The sequence below is a fragment of the Anolis carolinensis genome, chromosome 5 (assembly GCF_035594765.1).
Source record: "Anolis carolinensis isolate JA03-04 chromosome 5, rAnoCar3.1.pri, whole genome shotgun sequence".
NCBI classification, from domain to species: domain Eukaryota; kingdom Metazoa; phylum Chordata; class Lepidosauria; order Squamata; family Dactyloidae; genus Anolis; species Anolis carolinensis.
In genome coordinates this window covers 87,047,352-87,062,949 of record NC_085845.1, presented here as the reverse complement: position 1 = coordinate 87,062,949, position 15,598 = coordinate 87,047,352, and the positions used below count along the sequence as shown (strand labels likewise).

At 37.5% G+C, this 15,598-nt stretch overlaps 1 protein-coding gene across 19 annotated transcripts in view; it reads left to right on the top strand.

The window, feature by feature from the left end:
- Positions 1–15,598, top strand: part of magi2 (membrane associated guanylate kinase, WW and PDZ domain containing 2) — a 929,612-nt gene that overhangs the window by 80,927 nt on the left and 833,087 nt on the right. For 14 of the 19 annotated variants that reach the window (XM_062983516.1, XM_062983514.1, XM_062983518.1 and 11 more), the window contains exon 2: positions 493–546. The exons of the other annotated variants lie outside the window; for them this stretch is intronic. In XM_062983516.1, the coding sequence (XP_062839586.1) occupies positions 493–546 (54 nt within the window). The remainder of the gene's footprint in view (positions 1–492; positions 547–15,598) is intronic. 19 annotated transcript variants of the gene reach the window in all.

Here is a 15,598-nt window from a genome sequence, read left to right as displayed (position 1 = left end):
AAACTCAGGAATTAGAATAATTAGTCCCAAGTATGGCCACAATAATTTCTCTAATCATAATTCATTTTTCTGTAAGCATTAATTATGGTTGTGCATATTTTAAAATGTTTTCTCCCCCAAAATACAGATTCTATTTTCACCTTCCACTGGCATATTCTATTATTTATGCAACTGTACAATGCTTTACAAGCTATATAAATGGGCAGAGTTTCATGCTTGCATTTGGAAAACCTATTTGAAATATATGTTATGAAAGTCAAAGTGGGAAGGAAGCTAATCTCATTTTTCATACATGAGTAGAGTGCTTAACCTTTCCACTTCCCTTAGTGGAAGTCTGATAAGAGACCTATGTAATGGCTACTTTTTGTTTGTGTATGTTTCAAGCCTGATTTCAGGCTGTTGTATTCCAGTATTTCTTGTAGACTCATATGTAAGCCCTTGTTGACTTCATTCCCTCCAGTTTTTTTCCTTGTCTTGTCTGTATTTTTCCAGGTGTAAAGTCCAAGATAACAGAATTCTTCCAGCGTTGGGGGGTCCTGAACATTGGTAAGGACCCATGACATAGCTCAGTCTCTGATAATGCACTTTTATTAAATGTTGAGTCAAGCAGATACAAAATGTCAAGTTGAATCCTTGTGCAAACGTGTATGAAAGTGTTGTCTCAGTGTTGTGCTCCCACCTCTTAGGATGAAATACATTATCAGCACAGCCCTTCTGAGAAATATTTTTTATTTCATTGCCTAGAATTTCTTGATCAGCTTGCTCTTTTTGATTTTGTCCACTGATGAAGTGTGATCTGCTCCACTGTTAAAATAGTGCAGTTGTATTCCATATCTTGACCTAAGAACAGTCTTAGGAAGGGCTCCATGTAATTAAAATCCCCCCAGAAATGATGTTGTGGTAGTCATATACTATAATAATCAAATTAATTGATCATTAGAGTAAAGGTAAAGGTTTTCCCCTGACATTAAGTCCAGTTGTGTCCTACTCTGGGGATTGGTGCTCATTTCCATTTCTAAGCCAAAGAGCCGGCGTTCTCTGTAGACACCTCCAAGGTCATGTGCATGGAGCGCCATTACCTTCCCACCGGAGCGATGCCTATTGATCTACTCACATTTGCATGTTTTCAAACTGCTAGGTTGGCAGAAGCTGGGGCTAACAGTGGGTGCTCACTCCGCTCCCCGGATTCAAACCTGCGACCTTTTGGTCCACAAGTTCAGCAGCTCAGCACTTTTAACAAGCTGCACCATTAGAATATGGGAAAGGATGGCCCAGTCAATAGCTTATTGAAAAATAAGGAAATTGAGACAGTGACTTTAACTTGGTCCCATTTGTTGCAATATCACTTTAAATCTTAGAGCACCAACCATTTGCCCAATATCTGATCCACAAGGTCAGGGAAAGAGCGGAGGAGTTCTTATAAAATGTAAAAAATATCTTGGAGATGTAACCCAAGCCTAACCATCTAAATTATGTTTTATATACACCATGTTTAATGTATAAAGTTAATTTTATGCACAATATTTTAATAGTTTAGTGAATGAAACAAAGTTTGTGCAAATTGAACCACCAAAAAGCAAAGGTGTCACTCTCTCTGCCACCCATGTTGCAATTTTAGATTTTGAAACTACAGTAGAGTCTCACTAATGCAAGCCTCGCTTATCCAAGCCTCTGGATAATCCAAGCCATTTTTGTCGTCAATGTTTTCAATATATCGTGATATTTTGTTGCTAAATTCGTAAATACAGTAATTACAACATAACATTACTGCGTATTGAACTACTTTTTCTGTCAAATTTGTTGTATAACATGAACTTTTGGTGCTTAATTTGTAAAATCATAACCTAATTTGATGTTTAATAGGCTTGTCCTTAATCCCTCCTTATTATCCAAGATATTCGCTTATCCAAGCTTCTGCCGGCCTGTTTAGCTTCGATAAGTGAGACTCTACTGTATTTGAATTTTGGAATTCTGGATAAGGGAAGTTCAACCTGTGTTGATACTTTTCAAAAATAAAGTTATTATATGATCACACCTGGTTCTCATATTGTAAAATGGAAAAATCAGAGGCAGCGCAAATGTTTGAAAATGTTTTTGTCTCACCAGAAATTACTGAGGGCAGTACCAAAAACATGACTGCTATGTTGGTCAAACTAGTAACAAAATGACTGCCACATGCTGACACAAAATACTAGATCAAAGAGTGTGATTATAAAACAGTCTAGTTTTGAGGTCCAGACATCAGATCACATATTTACCCCATATATTCAAAATATGCATACTGTAGAGGGAAAAGGAGGAGGAAACTCAATGAGGCAGCTTGCACAAGAAACAGAATATTAGATAAAGTTGGATGTGTAGACTGTAAAGCAGGGGTCCCCAAACTAAGGCCCGGGGGCCGGATGCGGCCCTCCGAGGTCATTTACCTGGCCCCCGCCCTCAGTTTTATAATATAATACATTGTATTTACATATAATATTGATAAAAATATTATAATGTAATACAATATAACACTAATAATAATACCATATAATAATATTAATTATATATTATATATTACATATAATATTACTAATAATATTACAGTATAGTGGTATAGTTCAATAAAGTAATATATCATGCTAATATTGTGCTATGCTAATAATATAATATATTGTGTGTACATATAATTTGTAAGCCACTCTGAGTCCCCTTTGGGGTGAGAAGGGTGTGATACAAATGTAGTAAATAAATGCAGTAAATAAATAAATAATAAATAAATACATTTTAGACTTAGGCTCACCCAAAGTCTGAAATGACTTGAAGGCACACAACAACAACAACAACAACAACCCTAATTAACTTGACTATTTCATTGGCCAGAAGTAGGAGCACACTTCCCATTGAAATTCTGATAAATTTATGTTGGTTAAAATTATTTTTATTTTTAAATATTGTATAGTTCTTTCGTTGTTGTTGTTGTTTTTGCACTACAAATAAGACATGTGTAGTGTGCATCAGAATTTGTTTGTATTTTTTTTTTCAAATGATAATCCGGCCCCTCAACAGTCTGAAGGATTGTGGACCGGCCCTCGGCTTAAAAAGTTTGAGGACCCCTGCTGTAAAGCATATGTTTAACTTTCATGATAGAACATATCAGCCACGTATCACAGAAGTAATTTCTTCAAATCATCTTTTTAAAATCTTTTACATTTAATTAATTTACTCCAATTGGAAGGAAGATAATTACAGAATTTGTTCATGACACATGAATTATTCAAAACCATTCCTATTAAATTTACTCCAAAACATTCATTTTCTAGTCTTTTCCCCATCATCAGCTGCTAAGCCACACTAACATTTCCTTTCCCTTTACTTGCCCTTTCAGCTTTCCTTCATCTAACCACCCCTGAATGACCTTTGCATTCTTTCCATCTTTCGCGCTCTGCTGCTGTCTCTCCAAATTTTTCATTGACCCCCATCCACTCTGAAGCTTTTCCCATGAGCTTCTAAACCTCTTACTTCTAGTTTTCCAGATCCCAGTGAGAAAGAGCTTTTAAAAAAAGGAGAAATAGAACTTGGATCCCGACTCTCCTTAACAATGTGCCAAGTACACTAGGATGTGGGGTGAAGGATCATTTTAAATCACCATCACCTAAAGAGGCATTTTCTGTTGCAAACAGATGCCATACCAAAGAAATCAAGTTTAATCCATGTATAGAAGGCCCATTTTATTGGTTAAAACTTCAAACTTAGTTTGGAATCAGTTAAAGAATCCTGCGTATCAAGGATTGGAAAGGGTATCTGATTAAGACCCCTGGGGATTGTTTTATTTGGAATTTAGTAGGTCTGAGCCTTCCTTCCCTGATCTGTCCAACAATGCAGATATGTTAATCTGACTATTACGAGACACTGAGAAATTATAATGCCAATGTAGTTTATATAAGAAGAGAAATGGCATATGATGGTAGAAGAGAAGTGCCACTTGTAGAAAATTAAATCTACCTGCCTTCTTATTTAAAATAATTTGGGCAATTTTGGACATGTTGTGTGTATTAAAAGAAAACCTTGAATCAATGGGGGATTGGTTTCTTTCTCCTGTGATGTCTTTGTAACTACTTGCTGCGTAACTTATTCTGGCAGGCATATAATTCTACTTGCATTTCTAGAAATGGCTCACCATGTGCCTGAAGCATTTGTTGTCTCCAGAAACATGTTATCAGATGTTTATTTTTTCTTCTTTATATGTATGTCTTTAATAGTTGAGCTGGGAGGCATAACTGGGTATCTATTGTGATGGATATTGTTATGCCTCTAGAATACCAAGCTACAAAGGCTGAATAACTTAAACTGAACAAGAAAATGCAAGATACTTGTATGCTAAACCCTGGGGTATACTTTTTCCCCTCAGTACTTTTGGTAGCAAAGATAAAATAGCTTTGAAGATTAAAAAAATACAGAGGAACAGAACATCATACATAAGCAACTCCCTGGATTTTGTTTTAAACAATATCAAAACACAGACACTTTAAACGCTAGGTTTTAACATACTGTAAGTGTGGGTATGTAAGTTTAATGGCTAAATGCCAGAGATGTAAAGCAAAAAGCCCCCGGTTCAAATTTCATCTATTTTATGAGCACACAGCAAAGTTTTACACAAGCCATTATCTGAACAGTCCCATCTTACACATCTGCAATATGAGGATAATAACACAGGTCTATCCTTTGAAACTGTGGCCAGGAATATGGAGATATTAAGTAAGTTATTTCTGAATAATATATGTAAATTATTAATGATATGAGCCTCATTAGGTGCAGAATAATTTGCATAAAATAGTGGTCTACATTATTAGCTGAATATATTTTCTTCCACGTTTAGGCTTCTTCCATTACTACTGCTGTTTTAAATTAAAAATAAGTTCCAGGAAGAAAAACCATTTCCTGGCTTCCTATTGTGGCTGGAAAAGGACAGACAGAAGGAATTATGGCTTGTTTTTAGGTCTCCAACCCCAGGGAGCTCAGCAAAAGGTTCAACAATGGAAGCATATGAATCTTGTTGATGCTTATCTGTTCTCCAAATTGAGTTTCTGAATATATACTTGTGCAACATGTGAGCATAGCCAGTAGCATCACTTTGATCCATTTTTCAGCACAGTGTAGCCCAGTGATTCCCAAAGTGGGCGCTACTGCCCCCTGGTGGGTGCTGCAGTGATCCAGGGGCTGGTGATGGCCACAGGTGCATTTGGGGGGTGGGGCCAGGGGAGGGGCGGGGCCTTTTCCCAAGTGCCGGAGGCAGGGCTGAGCCCTGAGGTGCCTTTTAGGACACAGGGGGCAGAGCTAGAGGAGTGGGCGTGGCTTCCTCCGAAGAGCCCGAGACAGGGCTGAGAATCTATATCTCTCCTAAGGCACTTGTTGGGACACAGAGCCCCACAGCTAGGGAAGGGGGCAAGGCCTCATTCCAAGAGCCCAAGAGAGAGCTGAGCCTGTATACCTCTCCTGAGTGGCCTTTTAGGACTAAAGGGCGGGGCTAGGGGCAGGGCTAGGGGCGGGGACGGGGCCTCTTCCCAGGAGCTCAAGACAGGACTGAGCCTCTGTATACCTCCCCTGAGGTGCTTGTTAGAACACAGGGCTGAGGTATAGAGGTTCAGCCCCGTCATTTACTTGGGAAGAGGCCCTGCCCCCTCCTCTAACCCCGCCCCCTGTGTCCTGGCAAGTGCCCTGCCACAGAGCTCATAACTCCGCCCATCCCAGTCCTGGTCACCCATTTGTGTCCCTGCCCACCTCTCCCTCCCCCTCCCAGCCCTGCATCTTGGACTAGAGGAGAGGCTCAGCCCTGCCCTCTTGAGCAGGAACCACGTCCACCCCTCTAAGCCATGCCCCCCTTTCCAGGGGGCGCTGTGTAATATTTTTTTTCTGGAAAGGGGGTGGTAGGCCAAATAAGTTTGGGAACCACTGATGTAGCCCATCAGAAATGGTTCTAGTGTAACCATAGCAGCGTGAGAACTACAATCATGCAACAGAACTCCTCATATGCTACTTTACAGAAATAGCACTCTTGAGATGGCTTCTACCCATGCAGAAACGTGGAATGAAACCTAGCGGAATGGGCTTCGATGTTGATAAAAGTATTAATAGACTTTGGGCATTCTCTTATATTTTTCTACAGATGCAGCATACAGCATCTGGTATTCTTTGGTAGTCTCCCTCCCAAGTGCTATCGAAGCCTGATCCTGCTAAGCATTCAAGGATCTGGCATCTATCTGGATTGCCTTGGAAATTTACCAACAGACACATGGAAAATATCAGGCTTAAGTTGTGGCTAATGCTAACATTGCAATACAGGGTATTTGAAAAAGAACTCCCTATTCACCATTGAATTTCAATGGTGAATAGGGAGTCCTTTTTCAAACACCCTGTATTTTGTTTCTGTTGTGTGATGTGTATTTCTCTCCTCAGAGTGTAAATGTTGGTAACATTTCCTATTTGGTAAAATTGAAATGCATGGGACTTGCTCCTGAAAAGATGTTAAAGAGGCTACAATTATGTATGGATGCAGAAAGAGCACACCTGTTAGTCTGCAACTCAACAAATGTTACTGAGGTCCCAGCCCCAAAGAGACAGAATCTAGGCCTGATCCAGCATGCTGTATGCTGGATCAGGCCCAACAAGAGTCCCCACAGTCCTCAGCTCCTATGGAGGCAAGAGAGGCCCACAACCCTACAGGGCCAAACATAGTTCAGTGCCTCTGACAAGTTGAAGTGGTCCCTGGCTGTAATATGGTACCTGCCTTTTCCTTGTTGTTTGCTTTGACATCACACAGAGTGATAGAGCACTGAGGGGTAGGGGAAGGAGATAAGAGGCAACTTCCATCCTCTCCCCCCTTCCTTCCCAGTGCTCCCTGTTTTGCTTGACACTCTGCCGAACTGTGATCTCGTGTCTCAGGGCCACCAAGGCAGTCAGGGCAGTTGAGGCTGGTTCTGGCTGAGAACTGGCCCATCTTTACTAATTGTCCCTAAGTTTGGGAAAGCTCAAATCCTGGAGCAGTATTCAGACTTTTCCCCAACTTTGGGTAACCTAAGACAAAGTCACATCAAGGTGGCATTGTGTCAGGTTACCCCAGATCAGCCCCATCGGCATATAGCCATGGCAGGGCTGATCCAAAACTACACTGACTTAAATGCTCAGTGTAGATGTGTCTGCAGACACCGATGCCTTCTCTCTAATGGGCACACCTATCTTTCGCCTAAGTCACACAGAGCAAGGAACTATTGCCTACTGAGTATAACAAAAACATGGTGCATCATTTTTAGAGATTCAACATACACTGCCGATTTAATTGTTAAAATATTAATGGTAATTGTGGTCTAGACACTTATAATTTAATAAGCCATGAGTTTGTAATATTTTATCTTGTACTTCTGTCTTCAATAAAAATTATTGAGGTTTTGTTCCCCACTGTTTATGGTCTAATAAGTGGTGCATGATAAAATAATAAATGTTGCACCAACAGTTATACTGCATGAGCTAATTGCTGTCTTGTCTGAACCCAACTTTTAGGCATCTTGCCTAAAAGATACTGTAAATGTTGCCCTGCTTGTATCTAGAAGAACTCCTTCATATTCTGAAGACTTTTGTATGACGTTTAGCTAATGGCACTTATGAATGAATCATACTTTATACGAACATTATTTTCATATGTTCTTCCTCTAGTGATCAAGGTTTTAGTTCATACTAAGAACAAAAATACAGGTATTGTAAGCTATATTTCAGAGAAAAGAACTGATAAAATCACTTCTTAATATCCCTTACCCAAGAAAACCCTATGGCATTTATGGGGTCTCCATAAGCCAACAGGTAATTGGAGATGCACACATACAACAACCACAAAGAAGTTTTGATTGGTTGAATGAGTTTAACTTTCTGTTGCTAGAACAAAATAAACAACCAATAACCAGAATAAAATTGCAGAATAAGAAATATAATGATCGAAATGAACATAGAACATGGTATTCATATAACCTCCAAACACAACAGTCTCTCCCTCCCTCTCTTCTATTTCAGTCCACAACTTGACTAAAAAATTACTCTTTTGTTTATGTCTTACAGGGATGGGTGGATGACGGAAAAATAATTTGACACACAATAGTAATTAGCATTGTTTTTATACTGCTCAATATTTACTTTCTCTTTGCCAAGATATCTAATGTGCTTCAGAGTTATTTTCAAAATCACATGATGAATTCCCTTTTGTTTAGGAAGTGCTTTTTTCACACTGATTACTGAGACTGTCTATTATAGGAGCTGGCAAATCTTCTGGCCCAGAAGTATTCTCTTAAATGTCATAGGGACTTCTTGCAATTCCCATTCTTCTTTCATCCTAATCTACAATTTCCAATTTGCTTGGAACTGGTTCCATCTTCCAATGCTCTGTTATTCTATGACTCTACATTAGCAGATTGTTTATATGACTGTTTTAAATGTAGAGGTTTGGGGAGTTTAGGGTCATTTCATATATCCAAGGATTCTGGGAGTTATGAATTTCATTCAGATTTCTTTGTTTTTCAGTAGCCATCTTATTGTTTTGCCATGTACTCAGACAAAGTTATTCAGTAAGCTGAAAGATCCCCATGTGATGAAAATGCATCTCCTCATGTGATGGAACAATTGAACGGCCACTTTGCCATGTGATTATGTGAAACAATAGCAATAGTTGTTTGGGTTGTATGAATTAGTTCTGAAAGTGGTTTGTTACACAGTGTTACTAATTAGCCAGATTTGGAAAACAGTGCTTGAATAAGACGTGTTGTGCTTCTTGAGTAAACAATAGATACAGAGTGTTCTGCCCCCTGCATTTCAAATTGGCCATGCCTTTTGAAAAGATTCCTCAATACATTTAGAATTTAAATGTATTAATTCATGAAAATTAATAATGTAATGTTAGTCTTAAAAAACATCAATCCAATTTCTTGTTTCCTCCTGTTCCACATACATCTAATACAGGCCCCATGCCTTCAACAAATTTGTACATGTAGCTCATTGCTTCTACTGTGGTGTTTCAAGACGGCTGCATTATTACATTATTTAAACTATAAGCTGTCCTTGGGGCCTCTGTTGAACTGAAGCGGGAAGGGAAATTTTAGTAGTGTGGTGTTATTTTTTATGCATTTCTAAACAAAATTTCATCCACAATACTATATAAGCATTTTCAAAAAGCTGACAATTTTTATTTCATAATGTCAAATCAACTGTGTTACAGCTAGTATACCTATAGCGTATTGTACAAAGCAGTAATGGACTTGAATGTCAAGGATGTCAATGACGGTGCATAAGAGACTTTAGTATGCATTTGCTAAATAAGTACAGGCAAGTCTCTCTATCTCTCTAATTTTATTAATGGTTATTTTCTCCTGGCAAAGGATAGACAGAGGAGTGCCCAGAATAGCAAATTGTAATAGCTCATGTCATTCAAATTGTAGCACAAAGTCCTTTGTGTTATGTCTCCATAAACACAATGAGAAATCATACTTTGTTTATTTGACGGTAGTTCTTCAAGGTATAAAAGGCAGTGACTGTGTCTGCTACTTGAAAGGAGGGGTTGTCAAAAAGACTGATATAAATCAGTAATTCCCAATGCTCTTGTTTCTTAAATACTTGAGAAAAATAAAATTTGGCAGTCAAGTTCAGAACCCTTTTGATACATATAATCAATATTCCTGTGTAGGGATGTAATTGTTCACTGACTTTTTTTTTCTTGAGCTAATGTGTAATTTTGGCAATAATCTTCCTGCTGTGAAAAAGTCTATTCACAGTTTTCAAAGCCTATTCATAATTTGAGACTTATTCTGCCCAGAATTTGCATATGGCTGTTTTGCAAAGAAAATGGCATTAGCTATATAGGAAACAGCATTTGCTGTGCAGAAGATAAATATTTCTATACAGAAATATTATTTTCTGTGCAGAACATGGTTATAGAAAACATGTCAATGTCCAACATAAAAAAAAAACTTTTGGGGGGAAAACAAAACAAAATGCTTCAGATCTTTTTCACTAAGGAAATCTTGAGTGAATTATTTCTAGCTCAAAAATATTGCCTTCAAACCCCTAAATGCAGTCTTCCTGAATTGGTTGCTATTGTTACCAAGGCCTGTTTCAAGTGTGAGGCATGTATGTATGTGTTTGCATATATGTCTATTTTATCCTATTCAGTGGATAGGCACCTCCAACTCATCAAAATATAGAGCAGAAGTGGACAACTGTGGAAGATGAGTGGCTATATTAGATCCACAGGAAATCTTGGAGACTCTCACGCTACACTGCACCTATTTACAGAAAACAAATAGTATCCCAGAATGACTTTCTTTAATGCAGGGCTAAATCAGTTAACCCCAGTTTATCCCATGTTAAGGACTGTAACTTCTTGGATGCCATGTGGAATTCCAGGACATGTGATCTGATTTAGGGCAAACCCTTAGAGACGTCACACACTTCCAGTTTCAGAGAAATAATAATAATAATAATAATAATAATAATAATAATAATAATAATAATAATAATAATAATAATAAACACTGTTGCTCAGATGATTCATTGGAACTTGTGCCACAAATACCATCTGCCTGCGACAAAGAACTGGTGGGATCACAAGCCAGAAAAAGTTACAGAGAATGAACATGTCAAACTACTCTGGGACTTCCAAATTCAGACAGACTGGGTTTTGGAGCACAATACTCCTGACCTCATGATCGTGTTAAAAAGCAAAGTATGGATTGTCGATGTTGCAATCCCAGGGGACAGCAGGATCGAGGAGAAACAACTAGAAAAGCTGGCACGATATGAGAATTTAAAGATCGAATTGGAAAGACTGTGGCACAAGCCAGTCAAGGTGGTCCCAGTGGTGATTGGCATACTGGGCTAAAGACCTTGGCCTGCCACTTGAACACAATTGGCACTGACAAAATTACCATCTGCCAGCTGCAGAAGGCCACCTTACTGCATGCATTATTCGCCAATACATCATACAGCTCTAGACACTTGGGAAGTGTCCGGCATGTGATCCAGTACAACAGCCAGCAGAGTGTCTGCTGTGGACTCATCTTGTTGTGTTTCAAATAATAATAATAATAATAATAATAATAATAATAATAATAATAATAATAACAACTTTATTTTTATACCCCACCTCCATCTCCCCAAAGGGACTCGGGGCGGCTTACATGGAGCCAGGCCCAGGTAAATACAGACAGTATAAAAGCACAAAAATATAAAGAACAAATCAATAAAACATATTAAAATCACATTTACAGTAAAACACACTTGGATAAAAAACTGGGTAGGCTCTTAAAAATGAACTGGGTCAGAGAAAGGGCATACAATGTAGAATATAAACTGGGAGGAAGGTAGATACCCGGAACTGTTATCCAGATAAGGTGCTTTGGAAGGCGGTGGCAAATGCTCTGAACAAATTTGACCAAGAAAAACCCAAAACAGGTTTGTCTTATCATCATCATCAATTTGAAATGACCTGAAGATACACAGTAACAGAAACAAGAAGGGGGATAGTTAAAAGTCCAACTAGTGTATCAGTTCCAGAAGTGCAGATCAGTTTGGTTCATGTCATAATTCAGAAAGATTATTAGTAAATTCCTCATGCATCTTGAATTGTGCCATAGTTGTGTCATCTTTAAAATAGTTACATTTTCTTAAACATTTAAATATTTGAATAATGATTTAGGGCACATTTTCAAGTATTTTAAAAACTGAATTCCAAGTTTTTTTTTCAAATCAGGTACTTTATTTTAGGTTTGAAATCTATGCTGACATGATATTGTATTATACAATATTCTTAGTTTAGTAAAGATCTAGTTAAAATTGTGATTTGTGTGATATAGTTCCTGTTTCTTTCCTCATGATAATTTCAACTTTTTTCACAGTAGGGAACAGTATGAACCATTATCACTGATTAAATGTGATGTGTAGCATGTATTTCTAAAACTCAGAGGAGCTGTATGTTGTGTTTTAAAATCTTACTGCAACAAAATTCTTTCTTAAAATCAATTGAAGCAGAACAGGAATAAAATCTGTGTGCCATAGTATAAATCCCATATTTTGTGGTCTTCGCTTATCAAATTGTCTTGTGCCTTAATTGGGCATTTGGGCATAGTAGAACACAACTACATTTTCCTTGTTAGTTTATGAGTATTCAGCTTTCAAGACTCAAATGTATAATTAACGTTCGGGTTCTTACTCAACTGAATGTTTTGGTATGTCCTCACATTACAGTAGAATCTCACTTCTCCAACATAAACGGGCCGGCAGAACGTTGGATAAGCGAATATGTTGGATAATAAGGAGGTATTAAGGAAAAGCCTATTAAACATCAAATTAGGTTATGATTTTACAAATTAACCAAAACATCATGTTATACAACAAATTTGACAGAAAAAGTAGTTCAATATGTTAATGTGGGATTTGTGTATTGGTAGTGTTTAAATGAAATTTGTGTCTTGCCTGTATTGCATACTGATTGCATCATCCAGAGTGTAACATAGTCTTGAAAGAGTTAATTACTGAGAAGCTGTGATGTCCTTGATGTGTGGCTGGAACTGGGGAGTGTCCAGACACAAGTGTGTGTGCATTACTGATTGCTTCATTTCAGTTCAGTTCTGAGTTGTGTTGAGTGCTGTCTGCTGAGTGTCAAATCCTGTGTTTGTCTGCAAGTCTGTTTGTCTTGATTATTACTGCTTACAGAAAAACTTTGTATATAGTTTTACCAACGTCTCTGATGTCTCTTCGTTCTGCGTTCCACTGATTCCATCCAACTACTGCTGCGCTGCAATTACTCTGACACAATACACAGTAATGCTACATAGTAATTACTGTATTTACAAATTTAGCACCAAAATATCATGATGTATTGAAAACATTGACTACAAAAATGCGTTGGATAATCCAGAATGTTGGATAAGTGAATGTTGGATAAGTGAGACTCTACTGTACTTGTAAATATATTTTGTTCCTCCATTTTAAGCCAATTTTATGGGTTAGTTCCAAAACTTACAAAGCACAGAATAAACATTTGTTTTAATTCCGAGGGTCTGTTTTCAGAAGAGGCATTAATGGTGCCAGAATTGTGTTAGCATTATTGTTTTGCCAGACTAAAGCTAATGGTTTGTGTTTTGAAAGATAGCAGGCTAGCCCCTGTATGACTTCAAGTGTCCTAATTTTTAATAGTCTTCAAACTTCCAGGCCTGGTAAGCAAATGAAACTTTTGCTATTTCCTGTTTCCTTGACAATTCAGTGTTTTTATTTTTCCATATTTTACCTGAACAAGCAATGAGAAATATTTAGATTTTCATGAAACTAATTCATAGTTAAGCCCCTTTAACATTGTGGTTTTGGATATAACATAATCAATGCTTTTAGTCTTTCATAAAATATGTGGCCTGAATCCTACTGCTGAAGTAAAATAGACCCATTGGAACGGAATGTTTTCCATATATGTTGGAAACTACCCTGAGTCCCTTATTATTATTATTATTATTATTATTATTATTATTATTATTATTATTATTAAACCAATGGGAACCTATTCCTTGATCTCTTAAACACTGGCTTTGTATTGACCATCTTCATCCTTTCAAGTATAGATGTCTACATTGTGTCTGAGACAAACTACATACTTTGTTAGAAATCAATACTTTCACATTTCAGTTCTTCAAAAAGTCTCAGATAGATACCATCTGGATTCAGTGATGTAGTCCTTCATCTGTCAGTCACAATGGGCACTTTAACTTTTCCAAGCTGATGCTCTTTTTTTTCCTGCCAGGCCTACTTAAGCTTTTTCTGAAGTCATTTTTTAGTTAGTTATTCAAAGACCAAAATAGACTCATACAAACGTGACACATATCTCTAGTATCTTCCTGCACCTTGACATGAATTACTTTCTGTTGTCACTCTAAGAAGAATCTACCCAAAGAACTACCTACAGGGACTTTATATCTTGCAGTTTTTGGCTTCAGTTACTGTTGCACCCCAGGCTTGCCAAACCCCTATGATCACAGCAACATCCAAGAGTCCAGAATATAAGCAAATGGTTTATTGTAGAATATATCAAAAATATTGGAAAAATCCAGGAATTGAGAAAGGAGAAGTATATCCAAAAAAGTTTTAGCAATAAGCAATAATCCCAACAGGAGTCCAAATGTCTCAAACAGATTGAAAGGTAATCCAATCCAGGAATAGCCAAAAATCACAAGAATAGCTTAAGTCCACAAGCAAAAGGTATTCTTAGAAAAACTTGATCATGAATAGAACCACGGGAACATAGAAACTTCCAATATACGTGAATCCCAAAACCAAAGGCTTAATGTGGAACATGGACCAGGAACTTAGGCCTAACTTTTTCCTCCAAATGCTATGTTGCCTGAATTAACTTGGAAGTAAAAAACTTGCCAATTAAAAACTGCCCATGAAAGCATTTCGTCTTCCCTGAAACCTCTCCCCAGCTTTCCCACCCAAACGCTCTGGCCTGTGATGTCTACTGTGTTTCTGATCTGTAAACGAAGGCCTGTGTTGATTTCCGTATCTCCAGGTGCTTTGGTATCACTTAATTCCCCACTCAACTCTTCCTTATCTAATGTCTCTAACTGCTCATCCTGACCTTGAAGGCCTGCACTTTCACAGTCAGCTTTCTCACAGAAAGAAGCATTTCCTTGACTTAAATCTTCATCACTTCTTGCCCTCGGAAATCCTGCAATCCTCTCTAAAACATCACAGGTAGATCTACAACAGTTAGCTTCTTGATAAACAAAATTGTAATTGCTTACTACCAAACTACACTAATTCAACTGAACTTTTATAGTGCGGAACTGCACCTTTTATACAATCCTGTCCAGTAACATCTTGACAATGATTCCTTATTAATGGCCATCCCACTGCCCTATTAACTGTAAGCCAATGACAGTGAAGAGTATTATCATAAATAACTTCTCAAAACTTGAGCTTTAGGATTCTCTTGTCTAGTCGATAGCCTGATAGATCTAATTAAGCCATGGCAGCTTCTTTATTAACCACCTTACAATAAGGTGGTTAGTAAGTACAGTAAGTACTCTCTCCTGTTGTTAATAATTTTTTTCTTGACAACAGCATCTATAATCATGACAATAATATTATGAAATCTTACTAAGTATTTTAAGCATCTATGACTACAGAAAATTTAGATTCTTTGCAGCTGCCTGACCTTCAAATGTATTTAAAACATTTTCATATGATTTTAAAATAATATGCATCCTTCCACCTGCCCATTGCATCCCTCATTACTTGCTTTTATTTATTTTCTTCATTCAGGCAAGTTTCACATTTTTATAAAGAGGCCTTTCTAAACATCTTTGATTCTGTTTATTAATAATTTCTGCTGTTGTGTTTCCAACCAACTGCAACCATAAGATGAACCTATGACAGGGTTTTCTTGATACGTTTGTTGTTGAAAATAAATTTGCTTCCTCTAGGATTAAGAGTGTAACTTGCCCAAACCATGTAAGTACATTATTAAAGTCCATATGTACCTAATTGAGATTGTTTCATTGTTTTGAAAACTTATTAAAATTTAAGAGATTATGAG